This window comes from Carassius auratus, unplaced genomic scaffold (genome assembly GCF_003368295.1).
Source record: "Carassius auratus strain Wakin unplaced genomic scaffold, ASM336829v1 scaf_tig00214282, whole genome shotgun sequence".
Lineage (NCBI taxonomy): Eukaryota > Metazoa > Chordata > Actinopteri > Cypriniformes > Cyprinidae > Carassius > Carassius auratus.
The window spans coordinates 901,726-922,252 of NW_020527593.1; the positions used below are offsets into that span (position 1 = coordinate 901,726).

General features: G+C 36.4%; 3 protein-coding genes across 3 annotated transcripts; all 3 read left to right on the forward strand.

Moving 5' to 3' along the window:
- The first annotated feature begins 2,389 nt into the window (after positions 1–2,389).
- On the forward strand, positions 2,390–4,450 carry LOC113091764 (trichohyalin-like). Its single transcript, XM_026257393.1, has 2 exons — positions 2,390–3,444; positions 4,072–4,450. Exons 1-2 carry the CDS (start codon positions 2,530–2,532, stop codon positions 4,333–4,335), a joined length of 1,179 nt encoding a protein of 392 aa, XP_026113178.1. The 5' UTR covers positions 2,390–2,529; the 3' UTR covers positions 4,336–4,450.
- A 1,297-nt stretch (positions 4,451–5,747) lies between these two features.
- On the forward strand, positions 5,748–8,886 carry LOC113091759 (trichohyalin-like). Its single transcript, XM_026257389.1, has 2 exons — positions 5,748–6,027; positions 6,491–8,886. Exons 1-2 carry the CDS (start codon positions 5,785–5,787, stop codon positions 8,747–8,749), a joined length of 2,502 nt encoding a protein of 833 aa, XP_026113174.1. The 5' UTR covers positions 5,748–5,784; the 3' UTR covers positions 8,750–8,886.
- Positions 8,887–9,390: 504 nt separating this feature from the next.
- LOC113091760 (trichohyalin-like) lies at positions 9,391–20,140 on the forward strand. Its single transcript, XM_026257390.1, is given in 4 exon segments — positions 9,391–11,437; positions 11,439–13,033; positions 13,868–14,864; positions 14,867–20,140. Coding segments are annotated over 4 exon segments (9,138 nt in total). The 5' UTR covers positions 9,391–9,433; the 3' UTR covers positions 19,409–20,140.
- Positions 20,141–20,527: the final 387 nt, after the last annotated feature.

Genomic DNA, 20,527 nt, shown 5'->3' on the forward strand with positions numbered 1-20,527 from the left:
AGATGAAAGAGCTCAACTAGAGCAAATTAAAGCTGAGTTAGCAAAAGAAAGAGAAACAAATTATGAAATGTTGAGAGAGGCTAAGAAAGAAATGGAGAAATTGGAGGAGATCAAATTAAATATTGTAATCCAAAAAGAAGAGTTTGAGACTAAAAGACAGTCAGAAGTAGAGGAACTCATTGGTATGAGAGCTGAAATATTCAAACAGAAAGAGGAATTAGAGGACAAGATGCAAAAGACTAAACGTGAGATGAAAGAATTGAAGCTTCTTCAGGATGAAACTGATGGCAAGAGGAAAGATCTTGAACACAAGATGAGACAGGCAGCAAGAAAGAAAGATGAGCTGGAGAACATGAGAACTGATATTGAAAGTGCAAATGAGAAACTTGAAATGAACAGGGCCATGTTAAGTATAGAGCTTGATGAGATGGAGCGAATGAAAGATAAAAAACAACGAGCGGGAGAGGAACTACATATGGAAGAGAGAGGTGGAGATCTGGAAGAGAAAGAACAAATAAACACCAAGATACAGAGGCTTATTCAAGAGGCTGAAAAGACTAGAGAAATAGCTTGGAGAACAAAACATGACCTGGAAAGAAACTTGCAGAGAGATGCTAATGTTCAAGCGGATTCAGAGGGAAGGCAAGAAACGAGTGCTTACATGCAGAGGCTGATCCAGGAAATTGAGCATGTCAGAGAGGTTCTCAGAAGAATGAAAGATGAAATCAAAGCTGCTAGAAAAGAAAGATTTGAACTGGAGAACATGAGGGTGGAAGTTGAAGCCATGAAACAGAGCTTGAAAGAAACATATGAGAAACAGAACAATGAGATACAAAAAGAGAGACAGCAAATAGAAAGTACCAAAGACTTGTTGAGCAGAGAGCAAAGTGATCTTGAGCAAAGTAGAGCCGATTTGGAGAGACAAAAACAAGAAATGGCATTGGACAAACTAAAACTCCATGATGAAAATGAACTGCTGAAGACAGAAAAAGCTGACATGAAGAAACAATATGAAAGCTTTCTAAAAGAAACAACTAGTGAAAGTGCAGTAAAAACACTTACACTTTCTAAGAAAAAAGAAACAAGGAGAGATTCAGAGGAATTAAAAGAGAAAATGAAAACATTAAGCATGGACAACCAGCAAGAAGAAAGCGAGAGTGAGAGAGATAAAGTTAAAAGACAAATAGACAAACTGACAGAGTTGAATGCAGAGATGGATCAACAGCAGGTAGAACTTGAGAAAAATAAAGCAGACTTAAAACATCAGATGGACGAGCTAGAAAACATGAGGTCTGAGATAATAAAACATGAAAAGGACACGAGAGAGGTGGAGCTGATGGATATACAGAGACAGAGAGAGGTCCTAGAAACAAGGATTCAGAAAATGATGCATGAGAAGGGAGAACTGGAGGTCTTAAGGTCTGAGATAGTCATAGAAAAGAAAGATCTGGACCAGAAGATGAAACAAATGACGAGAAAGAGGGATGAGATGGAGAAAATGAAGACTGATATAGCAAAGGCCAAAGAGGAGATGAACAGAGACCGGCAGGAGCTGGAAATACTCAGGAATGATGTTCAAAGCTCAAGAGAGGATTTCAAATTATTGGTGGAGAAAACTGTGAACTTAAAAAAGGAAGAAAGTACCAACGCAAACATCCAAAGCCTGATGCTAGAGGTTGTGAAAATCAGCGAAATGGTGAGAAATCTAAAAGTTGACATGGAGAACAGGATGGAGCAAAGTAAGGAGGTGAGAGATGAAAAGGAAAACTTCAAGTCTGAGATCCAGAAGCTCATTCAAGATATTGGACAAATACGGGAACATCTTGGAAGCCTTAGAGAAGAGTTAGAAACCGTCAGAAGAGACAAGAATGAACTGGAAAAGATGAGGGCAGAACTTGTAGAGAAGCAACAGGCGGGAGAGAGGATGCTGCAGAAAGAAAGAGAAAAACTGGAGCAGCTGAAACATGAGATAAACAGAGAAAAAGAGGATACAGAGACCAAGAGAAAGCTGGTTGAGGTAGAAATAGATAAAGAAAAAATGGAAGAGTTCAAGGACACAAGAAAGAACAAGGAAGAACTGCAATTGGACACTGAGGAACTCTTGAGAAACAAGAGTGATCTCAACAAAGATATAGAAAACCTGAGGCAAACCATGGAAGAAATGAAAACCCTTCATGACAAGAAAAGGGCTGAACTGGAAGGAATTATTTCTGAAGTAAAGAAGAAAGACCAGATGCTGGAGAAGCAGAAACATGAGTTTGAGGAGAAGGGCTGGATTATTAAAGAAATAGAGAAAAAGAAACACACACTTGAACAGATCAATATGGAAATCCTGAGGAAGAGAGAAGATATAGAAAAAGAAATGGAAAATTTAAGGCACGAGAAGCAAGAGCTGGAGTTCTTTAGAAGTGAACTCCAGAGACAGAGAGTTGATGTTGAATCTTCAAAACAAGCTTTGATCATGGAGAAGGACCAGTTAGAATATGATCAAGCGGAAATCAATCAACAAAACATGAAGTGCATGCTGCCATGAAAGCATATGATGTGGATCTGAAAAATCTAGAAAAGATGAGGAATGAACTAGAAAATGAGAGGGCTGAACTTGACGAAAAGTTCCATGATGCCACAAAAGCAGAGACGAAACTACAGGAGATGAAGAGTTTACTAAACAAAGAAAAAGAGCAAGTGGAAGTAATGAAGCAGATGGTCATCACAGAGAGACATTTGATTGAACAGGAGAATGCCGAGCTTCAGAAGAAGTCAGAGATCACTGAAAGACTCATTCAGGAAGCAAACAATGAGAGAGAGAGATTAACAGACCTCAGTCTAAAACTTCAAATGCAAAGAGAAGATATAGAGAATATCAACACAGAAATAGAGACCAAGAAGAAAGATCTCAATATAATGAGTGCAGAACTTCAAGATGATAAGATACGACTGAAAAATGACAGGGATATTCATGAAGGGGAAATGACACATCTGCAGATTAAGAGGAAAGAGTTAGTGATGGAAACAGTGGACCTGGAAAGAAAAACTTTACAGCAGAAAGAACAAGATGAGATGGCGAAACGAGAGATTCAAAATCAGAAAGAGGCTCTAGAGCAAATGAAGATGGACATTCTGAAGGAAAGAGATGATTTTGACAAAGAGAAGAAAGATTTACATTCAGAACAACAGGAACTGGATACACGTCAAAGAGAACTGAAAAGAAAGGAAAGTGAGCTTGAAAATAGAGAAAAAACGTTAATGGAAGAGCAGCAGCAGCTGACTCAAGATGAAATTTATAAAATAAAGAAGGAGATTGAAAGGAATCTGGAAAGAAAGGAGGCTGAAATTCAAGAGGAGAGACAGAGATTAATGGAAATGGGTGAAACAATGACAAGAGAACGCAATGAATACAGAAAGCTGATTGAAGAAGTGCAGAAAGAAAAAGAGCAGATTGAAATCAGCAAAAAGTTGATGGATCAAGAGATGGACGATCTTGAAAATATGAAAAATGATCTGGAGATGCAATTACAAAATCTAAGACATGACAAACTGTATGTACAAGAAGAGATGAAAGCACTAGAAGAGATAAGAGCAGAATCTAAAGAGATTCAAAACGTTATCAAGAAGGAAAGACAGGATCATGAGAAATGCTGGGAGGAGATTGAGGGTGAAAAGCAAAGGGTGGAAGTAGAAATCAGACAATTAGAGAGACAGAGGGAAGAAACTTATAAACTCCACAGTGAGTTGCAAATAATAAGAGAGGACATTGACAGCAGGAAAGAAAAGATTGATAAAGAAATGGAAGAATTGTTGCAAATGAGGGTTGAACTGGAGAGAACAAAAGTGGAAATCAAAAAGGATAACCAACAACTTCAAGATGATAAATTTGACCTTGAAAAGACAAAAGCTGTGATAAAGATACAGACAGATAAATTGATACTAATAGACACTAATTTAAAGGAGAAAGAAAGAGAAATGAAAATACAACTAGATAAAGAGAGAGAAGAAATTAAATGTTTGTTGAAAGAGACTGAAATGAAAATGAGAGACCTTGATTTGACAATGAAGGAGATGGAGACACAAAAGCAAGAAACTGAGAAAACAAAAGTGATGCTTGAAAAGGAAAAGACAGAAATTGATAAAGAAAAGAAAGACTTGGAAAACCAAATGATGGGCCAGACTGAGAAGATAGAAAAGGAAAGACTGGCCCTTGAGGAGATGAAGGAAGAACTTCTTCATGAAAAACAAGAAATGGAGGAAGAGAGGAATAACTTGGTGACTTTAAGCAACAACCTAGAAGTTTTAAGAGCAGAGTTGAGGAACAAGCAAAAGGAAATTGAGATTTGAAGAAGAAACTTATTTTGGAAAAATCTAACATTGAGGAATTGCAGGTTGAGATACTTAACCAGCAGCGACAGAATGATCAAACCAGTGAGGAAACAAGAAAGAGAGAGAAGATCTGGAAAAGCAGAGGTTTGAATCTGAAAAAGCAGAAACAGATGTTGGAGCTTAGCATCATTAAAATTAACGAGGAGAAGCAAAAACTTCAGAAAGCCAAAGAAGAAATGGAAAACATGACCAACAAAGAAAAAGACAAGGTTGAACAAATGCAAGCTGAGATACACAGCCACATTCAGTCGACTGAACTACAAATGCAACTCATGCAAGACAAGCAGAATGCTCTTGAGGAAAAAGAGCTAAACATACTGAGGAGGGAAGAGGAAGTAGAGAGGAGAAACACAGAATTAGATGGAATCGCTGCTCAGCTTCACATTGAACAGGAACATTTAGATAATGTTCTTGAGGAAACCAATAAGAGACAGCATGCACTTGAAGTGATAAAATTACAAAATAATAAGGAATTTGAGTTGCTTGAGGAGATACGGCATGAAATAGACAATGAAAAGATAGAAATGAAGCAGAAACAAGATGATCTGCAGATCTGGACTAAACAACAGAAAGATAAGGTTCAAGTCCAGTTAGAGGAGCTAGAGAATGAAAGAGAAAAACTTGAAAAAATGAAGATTCTTGCTGAGAGAGAACAATCTGAAAAAGAGAGAGCTGATATAAATAGGGTAAATGGTGAAATAGAGACAATGAGACAAAACAGTGATAATTCAGAAGACTGAGCTGCAGCAGAGAGAGAAATATATTACTGAGCAGCAGCAAAGACTGGATCAAGTGTAAAAGAGATAACGGAAGAAAGAAGTGAAATGGATAAGATGAGGCTTGGACTAGAAGCTAAGAGACAACAAATTGAAGATGACATGAACACTATTGCAAAGCAGGAACAAGAACTTGCAGAACTGAGAGATGAAATACAAAGAGAAAAACAAGAAATTGGTGAGAACAGGAACATTAATAACAAGTTAATGAAAGATCTGGGAAATCATAAAAGCCAAGCTGGTGGAACGACAAGAAGTGATCCAAACTGAAGCAGAAAAACTCCAAAAGGAAAGGGAACTAGTTGACAGACAAAATCTGAGGTTCAGAATGATGCTGAAAATCTGAAAAACATCTCTGAAGAGATCAAAAGGAAGCAAGAACAAATTGAAATTAGGGAGGCTCACCTTAAACAAATGACGGAGCAATGTGTCAATACCATGGAAGAAACTAAGAGGAAGAAAAGTGAACTAGAAAAAAATCTTGATGACATAGAAGAGCAAAATCAAATGATTAAGACAGAGAAAGAACATCTGGAAAAAGAGAGAAATAACATTGAAAAGGAAAAGAAGATTTGCAAAGACGAGCTGAAGACCTGGAGAAGCACATGACAGAACAAAAGAAAAAGAAGAGATGAGTAAAAGGAGGTTTAATGACGAGGAAAAGCTTCTTGAGGAAAAGGCTGGTGAAATTCTGAGACAAAGAGATGAAATGGAAGAAATCAAATATGAGTTACAGACTGAAAAGACTAAAATGAATCAACAGCAGCAAAGACTGGAGGAGATTACAAGAGCTGTGAATGAGGAGAGGAGAGATCTGGAGAACATGAGGAATGAATGTGAAAAATACAGACAACAAATGGAAGAAGAGATAAGATAAAAGCAAAGATGGAGAGAGAGGAACTTGATCAAATGAAGAGTGATCTGGATAGACAGAAAACTGAAATAGATAATGAGCAGAAGAAAATAGATGATGACAGAAAGAAGGTGAGCTCTGAAATAATGACACAAAGAAAGGAAATAGAAGAAGAAAGATCAGAACTTGACAACAAAACAAAAAAGATTGAACTAGAAAAATGTGAAATTGAAAGGAGCAGAGAAATTGTTCAGAAATTATTGGATGAAGTGAAAGAACAGAGAAATTATATTAAACGTCATCAAGAAGAACTTGAACTTGAGAGACCAAAATATCACTGATGAAAACGTTTTTCTGGCTCAACTAAAGACTGAACTGCAAAAAGAAAGTGAACATATCAGATACATGGAAGACGAAATAAAGAAGGAGAAAGAAACACTGAAGGACATGGAAGCTCATCTACAAAGGAAAAAGAAGAAATTAGAGTGTTACTGAAGAAACAAACAGACGAAAAGAAGATCTTGAAAGAATGTACACAGACATAAATGAACAAAAACAAGAGTTGAGAAAACACAGAGAGATTCTAGAGCAGGAGAGAGAAGAAATGAATAATAAATGGATACAGTTACAGCAGAGAATTGATGAATTTGATACTCAAGTCAGACAACAGAAGGGAAAGCATTTAATGAGACAGGAGAAAATGGAAGAAGAAAGAAAAGGTCTAGAAGAGACCAGAGTCAAAATTCTGGAGCTGGAAACTAAAGCTGAGCAGGAACGTCAAGACATAAACCAAAAAACACAAGAGTTGAATGCACTGCAAAAACATATTATGAAAGAAAAAGAGAAATATGAAGACATGAGAGTAAAAGCACAGATAGACAGAAAAGAACTTGATCAAATTAAGAGGGAACTTGAACAAGAGAAAACTGAAATGGATAATGACAGAAAGATGATGGAACAGGAAAGAAAAGAGCTGCATAAGATGAGGTCAGACATAATGACAGAAAGAGAGCAAATGGAAGAAATGAGAGAAGCAATCAAACTAGAGAGGGCCACACTTGACCAGAAAATACAAGAGACTGATCTAGAAAAGGATGAAATTGAAAAGAACAAAGAAATAGTTCAGAAATTAATGGATAAAGTAGAAGAGCAGAGAAATCATATTAAACTCCAGAAAGAAGAACTTGACCTTGAAAGACGGAAGATCACTGATGAAAAATATCTTATAGATCAACATAAGATTGAACTTCAAAAAGAAAGTGAACAGATCAGATACATGGAGGAAGAAATAAAGAAGGAGAAAGAAACACTGAAGGAAATGCAAACTCATCTACAAAAGGAAAAGGAAGAAATTGAGAGTGTCGCTGAAGAAACAAACAGACGAAAAGATGATCTGGAAAGAATGAACACAGACATAAATGAACAAAAACAAGAGTTGAAGAACTGCAGAGCCCTTCTAGAACAAGAAAGGGAAGAAATAAACCAAAAATGGACAGATTTACAACAGAGAATTGATGAATTTGATGCTGAAGTCAACAAACACACGGAAGATCGGCTAATAGAACAAAAGGAAAAAGATGAAGAAAGAAAAAGTCTAGAACAGACCAAAGTCAAGATCCTGGATCTGAAGAATAAAGCTGACCAGGAACATCATGATGTACACCTAAAAATACAAGAGTTAAACACACTGCAAGTACAGATTATTAACGAAAAAGAGCAACTTCAAGAAATCAGAAGCAAAACTTTGGATGAAACAGCCATACTTGAGATGAGAGCTGCTGAGATAATACAACAACAACAAACACTGGATGAGAATCTGAAAAGGATGAGATATGAGAAGAATGAACTTCATATGATGCAAAAGGAACTTCAGGCTGAAAGACAACAAATGGAAGAGGAAATAAATACAAAAACTAGTGAACTAATCAGAGAACAACAAGAAAATGAAATATACAAGAACATGACAAACAAATTAACAGAAGAGATGAACTTCATGAAAGCTAAACTAGCTGCACAACAAGAAGAAATGCGCGTTGAAAAAGAAAAATTTAATGAAGAGAGAAAAGAATTTGAGCAATTAAAGATTGATATAGAAAGAGAGAATCAAGAACTCTGTAATAATAAAGACATCATAAATAAACTAAAAGAAGAACTTCATCTGGCAAAGGAGAGGATGGATATGAACAGTAAGCAGTTTCAATTACAGATACATACAGAAAAAGAGATGATTTCTAAAATGAAGGCCCAGCTTCAAAGTGGGAAAGATGAATTTGACCATAGCCGAGAAAAAATGAGAAGGAAAACAGAAGAAATGGAAAAAGAATGGGCAGCAATAGAAGCAGAAAAACAAATTCTACAACAAAACAGCAATGAAATCTTGAGAGAAAGGGAAGACATGAAGAAGGAAAAAGAGTGCATTTTGAAAAAGAAAGATGAACTGGAACAGCTTCAGGCAGAAATCCTGAAACAAAGAAATGAATGTGAAAACATTACAACAGATACATATATGCTTGAAATGTTAAGAACTGAGTTAGATCATAAGCAGCAGAAGATGGAAGACGACAGGAAGGTGATGGAACAGGAAAGAAAAGACTTGGAGAGGATGAAGTTTGAAATAATGACGCAAAAAATGCAAATGGAGAAAGAACTGCAAAAGGAAATCAAATCAGAGAGAGCGGAAAAGGTCCAGAAAACACAAGAGACTGATTTAGAAAAGATGAGATTGAAAAGAAGAAAGAAATAGTTCAGAAACTAAGTGATGAGGTGGAGGAAGAGAGAGATTATCTAAAACGTCAAAAAGAAGAAACCAAATTTGAAAGTCAAAAGATGACAACTGAAAAAGATACTCTCACTCAAATTAAGACTGAACTGCAAAGAAAAAGTGAGCAAATTAGCTACAAAGAAGAGGAAATAAAGAAGGAGAGAGAAACACTGAAGGAAATGGAAGCTCATCTACAAAAGGACAAAGAAGAAATTAAGGGTGTCATTGAGGAAACAAACAGACAAAAAGAAGATCTGGAAAGGATGAGCACAAACATAAATGAACAAAAGCAAGAGCTGAGGAAACGCAGACACCTTATAGAACAAGAAAGAGAAGAATTAAATCATGAATGGACAGAGTTACAACAGAGAATTCATGAATTTGATGCTCAAGTAAGTAAACAGAAGGAAGATTATATGGAAGAACAGAAAAAGATTGAAGAAGACAGAAAAAGCCTAGAAGAAAACAAAGCTAAGATCTTGGAGTTGAAGATTAAAGCTGACCAGGAACAGATTATGAAAGGAAAGGAGTTGGAAGAAGGAGAAATGAGACTTGATCAGATAAAGAGTGAACTGGAAAGAGAGAAAACTAAAATTGATCATGAGCAGAAGAAAATGGGATAACGACAGAAAAACGATTGAATGGGAAAGAAAAGAGCTGCATAAGATGAGGTCAGACATAATGACAGAAAGAGAGCAAATGGAAGACATGAGAGAAGCAATCAAACTAGAGAGGGCCACACTTGACCAGAAAATACAAGAGACTGATCTAGAAAAGGATGAAATTGAAAAGAACAAAGAAATAGTTCAGAAATTAATGGATAAAGTAGAAGAGCAGCGAAATTATATTAAACTCCAGAAAGAAGAACTTAACCTTGAAAAACAAAAGGTCACTGATGAAAAATATCTTATAGATCAACATAAGATTGAACTTCAAAAAGAAAGTGAACAGATAAGATACACTGAGGAAGAAATAAAGAAGGAGAAAGTAACACTGAAGCAAATGCAAGCTCATCTACAAAAGGAGAAGGAAGAAATTAAGAGTGTCGCTGAAGAAACAAACAGACGAAAAGATGATCTGGAAAGAATGAACACAGACATAAATGAACAAAAGCAAGAGTTGAAGAACTGCAGAGCCCTTCTAGAACAAGAAAGAGAAGAAATAAATCAGAAATGGACAGATTTACAAGAGAGAATTGATGCAACTGAGCAGACAAAGACTGTTTCTATGAGGGATGCCCTGGAGGAGACCAGAAAGAAAGAAGAAAAAACAGAAATGGAAGAAAAACTTAAACAGGCTAACAAGGAATATGAAAGGGTCATAGAAGAAATAAACAGGAGAAAGAATGAACTACAGAATTCTGTGTTTGATATATCACAACAAAATCAAAAGATAGAGACAGAGAAAGATCTCCTGAAGAAGGAGAGAAATAACATTGAAAAGGAAAAAGAAGATTTGCAAAGACGAGCTGAAGACCTGGAGAAGCACATGACAGAACAGAAAGAAAAAGAAGAGCTGAGTAAAAGATCAATGGATGATGAGAAGAAGCTTCTTGAGCAGAAGGCTGGCGAGATCCTGAGACAGAAAAATCAATTAGACAAAGAAAAAGAGGACATGATGAAGAAATGGAATGAGTTGAATGTTCTTCAATGGAAAATACAAAAACAAAGAGACGAAATTGAAGAAATCAAATATGAGTTACAGAGTGAAAAGACTAAAATGAATCAACAGCAGCAAAGACTGGAGGAGATTACAAGAGCTGTGAATGAGGAGAGGAGAGATCTGGAGAACATGAGGAATGAATGTGAAAAATACAGACAACAAATGGAAGAAGAGATAAGATTAAAAGCAAAGATGGAGAGAGAGGAACTTGATCAAATGAAGAGTGATCTGGAAAGACAGAAAACTGAAATAGATAATGAGCAGAAGAAAATAGATGATGACAGAAAGAAGATGAGCTCTGAAATAATGACACAAAGAAAGGAAATAGAAGAAGAAAGATCAGAAATTGACAACAAAACAAAAGAGAATGAACTAGAAAAATTTGAAATTGAAAGGAGCAGAGAAATTGTTCAGAAATTAATGGATGAAGTGAAAGAACAGAAACATTATATTAAACGTCATCAAGAAGAACTTGAACTTGAGAGACAAAATATCACTGATGAAAAAGTTTTTCTGGCTCAACTAAAGACTGAACTTCAAGAAGAAAGTGAACATATCAGATACATGGAAGACGAAATAAAGAAGGAGAAAGAAAGACTGAAGGACATGGAAGCTCATCTACAAAAGGAAAAAGAAGAAATTGAAAGTGTTACTGAAGAAACAAACAGACGAAAAGAAGATCTGAAAAGAATGAACACAGACATAAATGAACAAAAACAAGAGTTGAGAAAACACAGAGAGATTCTAGAGCAGGAGAGAGAAGAAATGAATAATAAATGGACAGAGTTACAGCAGAGAATTAATGAATTTGATACTCAAGTCAAAAAACAAGAGAAAAAGCATTTAATGAAACAGGAGGAGATGGAAGAAGAAAGAAAAGGTCTAGAAGAGACCAGAGTCAAAATTCTGGAGCTGGAAACTAAAGCTGAGCAGGAACGTCAAGACATAAACCAAAAAACACAAGAGTTGAATGCACTGCAAAAACATATTATGAAAGAAAAAGAGAAATATGGAAGACATGAGAGTAAAAGCACAGATAGACAGAAAAGAACTTGATCAAGTTAAGAGGGAACTTGAACAAGAGAAAACTGAAATAGATGATGACAGAAAGATGACGGAACAGGAAAGAAAAGAGCTGCATAAGATGAGGTCAGACATAATGACAGAAAGAGAGCAAATGGAAGAAATGAGAGAAGCAATCAAACTAGAGAGGGCCACACTTGACCAGAAAATACAAGAGACTGATCTAGAAAAGGATGAAATTGAAAAGAACAAAGAAATAGTTCAGAAATTAATGGATAAAGTAGACGAGCAGAGAAATCATATTAAACTCCAGAAAGAAGAACTAAACCTTGAAAGACGGAAGATCACTGATGAAAAATATCTTATAGATCAACATAAGATTGAACTTCAAAAAGAAAGTGAACAGATCAGATACATGGAGGAAGAAATAAAGAAGGAGAAAGAAACACTGAAGGAAATGCAAACTCATCTACAAAAGGAGAAGGAGGAAATTAAGAGTGTCGCTGAAGAAACAAACAGACGAAAAGATGATCTGGAAAGAATGAACACAGACATAAATGAACAAAAGCAAGAGTTGAAGAACTGCAGAGCCCTTCTAGAACAAGAAAGAGAAGAAATAAATCAGAAATGGACAGATTTACAACAGAGAATTGATGAAAATGAGCAAACAAAGACTGTGTCTATGAGGGATGCCCAGGAGGAGACCAGAAAGAAAGAAGAAAAAACAGAAATGGAAGAAAAACTTAAACAGGCTAACAAGGAATATGAAAGGGTCATAGAAGAAATAAACAGGAGAAAGAATGAACTACAGAATTCTGTGTTTGATATATCACAACAAAATCAAAAGATTGAGACAGAGAAAGATCTCCTGAAGAAGGAGAGATATAATATTGAAAAGGAAAAAGAAGATTTGCAAAGACGAGCTGAAGACCTGGAGAAGCACATGACAGAACAGAAAGAAAAAGAAGAGCTGAGTAAAAGATCAATGGATGATGAGAAGAAGCTTCTTGAGCAGAAGGCTGGCGAGATCCTGAGACAGAAAAATCAATTAGACAAAGAAAAAGAGGACATGATGAAGAAATGGAATGAGTTGAATGTTCTTCAATGGAAAATACAAAAACAAAGAGAGGAAATGGAAGAAATCAAATATGAGTTACAGAGTGAAAAGACTAAAATGAATCAACAGCAGCAAAGACTGGAGGAGATTACAAGAGCTGTGAATGAGGAGAGGAGAGATCTGGAGAACATGAGGAATGAATGTGAAAAATACAGACAACAAATGGAAGAAGAGATAAGATTAAAAGCAAAGATGGAGAGAGAGGAACTTGATCAACTGATGGCCAATATATTAATGAAACAAAGAGAAACTGAAAAGAGTGAGGATGTGATAGACCAGCTAAAGAAGGAAATGGAGCAAACAAAAGCCAGACTCAAGGCTCAAGAGGAGCAAATCAAACTGGAATCGCAAATAGTTCAAGATGAGAGGAAAGATCTGGAACAGTCCAAGGCTGAAATCAAGAGACAGATTGATGAAATAAAGCTCATGAAAGAGCAGACACACCAGTTAGTAAAGACAACGAAGTGTTTGATAAACTAAAAGAAGAACATCTATCGGGACATCATGTTCAACAGAAGAGAAAAGAAACGGCATCTCAGGAAAAACAGATACAGACAGATGAAGTCAGCAGACTCTTAACTGAGATTCAAAGGGAAAGGGATGAACTTGAAAGAAACAAAATAATATTTGAACAGGACCTGGGAGAGGACCTGGACGAGATGAAGAGTAAACAACCGATGCAAAAACTAGAAGTCATTTTGGTTAGTTCTGCTAAACAAACATCTGATCTTGACCACATACCTGTAGCTGAGATTTCATCTCCTCAGGAACAGATTGTTGAGGAACATATAGACATTCCTAAGGAATATACAACTTTCATATCAAAAGAGAGGGAAGATGAAGTAGAGAGAATGGAAGGTCAGGAGGACACAGAGCTCAAAATGAGAATACCTTACAGAAGGAGAGGAATGAAACTGAAAAAATACTCACTGGGCTGCAGAAGGAGCAAATGGAAATGGAGATGCGGCAGGGCAATGTTAGACTCAGAAAGAAATGAACTGAATAGAATGAGAGTTGATCTGGAGATGCAAAAAGGGGAGCTTAGGCTTATGCAACAAAACATAGAGACTGAAAAAGACAAGCTAAAATCAAGGTTAAGGAGAGCAGAGCACCTAGAGGTACTTTTGGAGGACGTACTGAAAGAAAAGGACAGGGTAGAAGAAATGGCAGCCCAACTTTCCAAAGAACAGAAAGAGTTTCAATGATTATGACTGAGACAAATAAATGGATAAAGGAGATAAAACAGATTGAAGAGGAAGTTAAAACAAAGCAAGAAGAAATGGAGCACAATGAAGAAGTGAGACAAAAGATTTACGTCTGAGTAGAGAAAAACTTGAAAAAATGATGACTGAAATCCACAGTGAAAGAGAAGAAATTCTGAAAATGCGAAAGGAGTGTGAGAGAGAAAAACATGAACTGGACCAAATGAAAACAGATTTGCAGAAAGATGAACCACAGAAAATGAATGCAGAAGTGCAATATGATGAAACCCACAATGTTATGGACTCATTGAAAGAAGAGAAAGAAGAAATAGAAAGGATGAAAGTCGACCTCCAGAACGAGCAGAGGGAAACTGAAAACATGATGGACATTATAAAAAGAGAGAAGACTGACCTGGAACAGAAGAAAGCTGAAATAAAACAAATGACTGCAGAAATAAGAACAGACAGTGATAAGAAATTACAAGATGAAATTATGAAGACTGAAGCAATCCTCAACGAAACCAAGAAACAGAAGAATGACTTGGAACAGATGAATGACAATTTGATCAGAGAAAAAACTGAATTGGAAAGCACTTGTCAGTTTTTAGAAAAAGAAAAGAAAGAAGTGGAAACTAGATTACAGGATATGGTGAATGAACTGAATATTCAGCTTAAGGAGTTCAAAGAACTACAGAAGTCCAAGATTGAGGAGAGAATGGCAGATAAGATAAATCTGGAGAAAGTGAATGATGAGATGGCTAATGAGCGTGAAAAAATTGAAAAGGAAAATGAAGATTTAAGACTGAGAAGAGACGAGCTGCTGCACACAAAAGAAGAAATTCAAAAGCAGAAAAGAGACCTAGAAGAAATGATGAACAAAGTGACAATGGAGAAGAGTGAGGTAGAACAAGAGAGGTGTGAAATATACAAACAAAAACAACAACTGGAAGACATTAAAGACGCTTCAGAAAGAAAGTGGGATGAGACTCAGGCGGTCAGTGAAAGGTCCACACAAGATGATGAGGACATACAAATCTTGAAAACTGAGAGGAAGAGAATAGCAGATCTGAAAGATCAATTACAGAAAGAAAAGAGGATGTTGAAACCAACAAAGAGAAAATTAACAGAGAGATGGAACATATGGAAAAGTTGCAAAACCAATTAGATGACCAAAAAGAAGAGATCAAGCTTGAAAAACAAAAAATAGAAGACATAAGGATTGAGATTCAAGACAAGACAAATGCTCTGGAGAAAATTATGCTGGACTTAAAAGAAGAGAGGGAAAATCTAAATGCTTTAGTAATTCAACAACAAAAAGAAAGAGTAGAGATGGATTTACTAGAAGAAGAAAACAAAAGAAAAGAGAAGCATGCCAAAGATGAGATACAAAGACAGTTAGAGGACATCGAAAATATCAAGGTCAGGTTGGCAATAGAGAGATATCAAATTGATCAGATGAATGTAGAAATAAAGACTAGAAGTGAAGGCCTAGAGAAAATAATCAGACAACAGCTAAATGAGTTTGAAATCAAAGAGAATGACATGCAAAGAGAAAGAAAGGCTTTGGAGATGATGAATGTTGAGCTAGAAAGGAAAGCCACCGAAATAGAAAAAGAGAGAGAGAAAGTAACTCTCTGGGAAGCAGATATACAGGGACAGAAAAACAAAGCAGAAGAGCTAACGAACATCTTAGAAAGAGAGAAAAGTGAACTTGACAGAGAGAAAGCTGAAGTAAAACGAGAAAAACAAGAGATGGAAAACATTCTAAAAACCATCAAGAGTGAGTTGGAAGACCTAGAGCAACTGAGAAATAAAATGGAGGAAGAGAAGAAAGACTTACTGGACAAGATGTTAATAGAAAAACATGAGATGGATCTATTGAAAACAGAGTTACAGTTGGAGAAGGACAGTGTTGAAGAGGAAAAGATGATGTTGAAGGAGTTGATGAATGAAACTGAAAACAAAAGATCTCAACTGGACAGCAAGATTGTGCAGATGAACATGGACAAATTAAATATTCAAGAAGAAAAAGACTTGCTGGAGGAGATCAAGGCTGATTTACAAAGAAAGTCTGAAAAGCTTACTGAGGAAATCAGGAAAACAGACCAAATCACCTCTCATATCAGTAAAGACCAAGAGGACATGCCAAAGAGATTTGATGACATGAAAAGAAAGGAAGAAGAGCCCAGTACTATGCGAGCAGACGTCAAAGGACAGACAATTCTTCTACAATCTGATCCACTACTACTTCGGACACAAAAAGATAACTTAGACAAGAGCAAAGCAGAAAACGAGAATCTAAGAGAAGATCTTGAAAAACAAAAAGAAAAGAATGACTTGACAATGCAAGAACTGCACAAAGAGAGGCTGGCCTTGGATCAGTTGATCACTGACATAAAACAGCAAAGAGACACAGTGGAAAACACACAAAATGAAATAAGACTTAAAGAACTAGATCTGGAAAACAAAGAAAAAGAACTTGACATGAAACGAAAAGATATAGATAACCTAAGAAACACTGTGATGGCTGAGAAAATGCAGCTGGAAAAGAGGCAAAAAGTTGTGACTCAGCAGCAGCAAGAGGTTGATGATTTGATTAATGAAAACAGAAAAATAAGAAATGACTTAGAGAACACGAAAGGTTGTCTGGAACAAGAGAGACGACAACTACAAGAAAATATCAAAACATTTGAAGACCAGAAGAATATTCTTGATCCAATCAAAGTAGATGCAGCACAACAGACCGATGAGCTTGGGAAAATTACAGCAGAAACAAAGAAGAAAAAGGAACATCTTGGAAGGGAAAGTGAAGAGACTGATGCTCTGAAAAAAGAAATCCAGAGAAAGAAAGATGAACTGCAAATCTTAAGTTTTGAGATTGAAAGGTCCAAGCAAGAAATGGCAGAAAACAGAGATCAGTTTGAAAAAGAGATGGACAATTGGAAGCAGAAAAGGGCAGGTTTACTGACAGAAACTGATCAGCGAGCCAAAACCAAAATTAAGAAAGAAGTCAAAACATTGATGGAGAGTGAAACACAGATCCAAGCTGCTTTACAAATAGTCAGAGAGGACACTGAAGAAGACCAAACAGCTGCTGAATTGCAGGTTGATCTCCAGAAACAGAAGGATGAACTAAAAGAACTGAGGAACACAATTGAAGTAGAAAAAAATCTGGTTGAAAAGAGAAAGGTTTCATTAGATCAACAGCAGCAAGAATTAGAAGACATCATGGCGGCCATCAAATATGAGAGAGATGTGCTTGAAAAAGAGAAGTCTGAACTTGATAAACACATATATATCTTCAATCAAAATATGCAGTCAAAACAAGAAGAGATTGAAAAAAGCAAAAAGATCATTGAGAGTGAAAAACATTGTAACGAAAAGCAGAGAGCTGATTTAAACAGACTGAAGGAAGAGGCTGAATTCAGCAAACAAAGTGTACAACAAGAGAGAACTTTCCTGCAACAAGATAAAAACATGTTACAGAAGGATAAAGAGGACATGGAGGGCATTTTTGAAGAAAAAACTAAAACAATTGAGGAACTGCAAGAGCAAATAAACAGAAAATTGTCTGAACTGGAGATGTTAAACATGGAGATTCAGGTAAAGAGACAGGAAGCAGAAATGTATCACTTACCAGGGGAGATACAAGCAAAAAATCACTCAAAGAGGGAAACTAATGTCCTAAGAGAGGAAGCACAAGTAAAGAAACAAAAAACAGATCAACTTGAGATATATCAACTGAAGGCCATCTCAATAGATGCTGAAACACAAACATCTTTGGATGACTTTAAGAAAACAGATGACAGCAGACAACAGGAATTTGAGGACGAAACACCTGCAACAAAGAAGAAACAACCCACTGTGACAAAGATAGAAGTCACACACACATCTGAAGTGCAAGATATTAGAAAATCCTTAAATAAACAAATAGAAGATTTGGAGAGAATGAAGACAATGATGAAAAAGGAGAGACATGAACTGCAACAAGCGAAAATTGACTTTCAAAGGCAGAAGGAGGACTTTGAGCGGAATTTGAAGGAAGTCATGAAGGAGAAGTCAAGAAATGAAGAACAAATGCTTCAACTTATACAAGACAAAGAGGAATTATCAAACAAACTTAATGAGAAAAATAAGGAAAAAGAGAGCATCACAGAAACATTCATGAGAAAGATGGGAGAACGGGAAAAGTCTATAGCATCACTGAAAGAAGAGAAGGAAAACATCGAAAATAAGTTGCTTCGACTAAAGCAAAATGAACAGGAGAGACTAAAAATCCAGAGCAAAACAGATGATACATCTACTGGAAGTGACAAGCATGCTGACAAAGTCACATACAAAACAGCACTGGAACAACTACAAGACACTAAAGAGGAAAAAAGGACAGACAGAGACAGCAGTCTGGAACTCACTTACATTTATTGGGCCAAAACAGATGGAGAAACCGAAGCACAAACCTCTAAAACTGACGCCCAAGGAGAAATTCTTCAGGTAATGGATGGCACGACCTTAGAACGAGATGAGCTAAACATCATGACAGCTGAATTACAGAGGCAACACGATGAAATGGAGAATCAAATCATTCAAACTGGCCTTCTTGAGCTTGAGAAGGCAAAGGATCACCTGCATAAATTGAGGGATGAATGTAAAACTGCTGAAGAAGAAAAGTCAGTGATCATGGAGAGCCTCGAGAGGAGGAGGAACAGCCTGGAGAAGGTTCAAGCTGAGTTACTGAGACTTACCAAGGAGACTGAGCACCTCACACAAAGCTATGAATGCAAAAGAAGAGAACTGCAAGACATTGAGACTGACATACAAAGACAGACAAGGACTGTGAAGACTCAAGAGAAAACTAATATTCAGAGTGAACAAGGAGACCAAGTAATACCAACTACACAATTCATTCAAGAACACACAGAAGATGTTGAGCAGATGAGAACTCAAGAGACACAAACTGAAATCCAGGAAAGAGACACTCTACCAAAGTATGAAGAGATAGATGCAATGAAAATGAGAATACAGGAAATGAAAGATGAACTAAAAAACAAATTACAAGACATACAGAGGAAGGAACTGGAAAAACTTGGAATGCAAAAAGAAAAAATTGAGCTGGAGCTACGAAAAGCCGAAAACGAAAGAAATAATGAAGTCCTCCAGCATGAGAGAGAAACAGACAGACTCAAGCTCATAGAAAAGGAGAAAGAAATACTTCTGCTAAGAGAGTGTATGCTGATCGAGATCAATCGACTGAAGAGTGAAGAAACAGAAACAAGTAGTCAGCGCTTGGAGATTATGGAGCGCCTCATTAGTGATGCAGCAGTAAGAGTGTACGGATTCAGAAGGGTTACAGACAGAGCCGTGCAAACACTGATGCTGGAAGGAGATGGAGAGACGTTTGGAGGAGCTCAGAGCATGACAATTGAATGGATGGAAAGTGTCAGAGGAAGGGTGGAAAATTCTCTGGATGTCCTGAGTGAAGACAGGGAGGAAGCAGTGAGAGGAGAATCCCAGAGAGGGGGCGTGGTCGGACCAACTTCGCGGAGATTGCGGCTACTGCACTGGATCAGACGGTGCTGCTGTTGCTGCTGTCCCAGGAACCCCAGATACACTGTGGAGGACACTGAGGACATTTTATAAACACAGGTCTTGTTCATTTAGAAGTTAATTTTCATATGGAATTTGACAGAAGCACGTCCTTAACAAATGCAATCTATGAATTATGAAGATTTTTATTTATATTTTTATATGTAGTGAGTGAGAGTGAAAAAAAAGGAAAAAAAAAAGGATAACAAAATAAATATTTAGCCAGAATGAATCTTTTCATGAATACATTCAGAACAACTATACCTTTAACTCCTCAAATAACTCATTAGCATAAAGTGTGCGATATGTGTATGTATGTATGCATTTTCTATTTTCACAAATTTGTCAGTAAAACACTCTGGGTCAACTGATCCTGAAAATATCAATTTTGATTTGTCATGACAAATTGCTATAATTATCTTGTGTTTTGTTCAACATTGTGACATATAATCATGTAGTTGGAAAGAGTCATGCTGTACTTTTACACAAATGAATGCAGGTTTTGGCGCATTTGCTATGTTTTTTTTTTTGTTTTGGTTTAATGTATACAAATTTACATTTGACTTAGCTTCTATTGCTTTCATGTGACATAGCCTATTCATGTCGTGCCACATATTCACCTTTGTAACAACTCAAAGGTGTCATGTAGATGGAAAGAGATGAGATTTTATACCACATTTCAAGTCATGTAGTTGGAAAGAGTCATGCAAAGAAAGAAACAGAAGAATATGTTCAGAAATATAGTCATTTTCCAGAATAAAAGATTTATGCTGCACTTAAACAGAAGTTAATACAGTTTTTAATTTATATACATGCTACACATTCAGATTTTGTTGTACATTCAAAATTTGCGTACATTGATCAATAAATGTTGATGGGCAAAGTAGACTAATAGTGTTTCTATTAAATTGGCCTACACAAAACCCTTGTATAAAAAACATATTAAAAAAAAAGGACCAGATATGGCTGTCATGCCATAAAATATGTTTTAATATGACTGGCTTTGTATTTAATGTGAATTTAGTACTAAGTTGCTAATTAATTAATGCTTTCAATTAACAGAAGGCAACATACACTAGAAAAGAAAATTTTAATTCAGTCTGCTCTAGCCAGAGTTCAGGTACTCGCAAAAACTCCCATTAAAATCAGTGAAGCTGTTTACATTGTGAAATG

Coding starts and splice junctions, on each gene's coding strand:
- LOC113091764 (XM_026257393.1), top strand. CDS start 2,530: ATGAAAGCATATGATGTGGATCTGAAAAATCTAGAAAAGATGAGGAAT. Junction 3,445..4,071: donor AAGAAAAAGAGCAGATTGAA/ATCAGCAAAAAG, acceptor ATGGAGACACAA/AAGCAAGAAACTGAGAAAAC.
- LOC113091759 (XM_026257389.1), top strand. CDS start 5,785: ATGAGTAAAAGGAGGTTTAATGACGAGGAAAAGCTTCTTGAGGAAAAG. Junction 6,028..6,490: donor AAATGGAAGAAGAGATAAGA/TAAAAGCAAAGA, acceptor AGAAGAAATTAG/AGTGTTACTGAAGAAACAAA.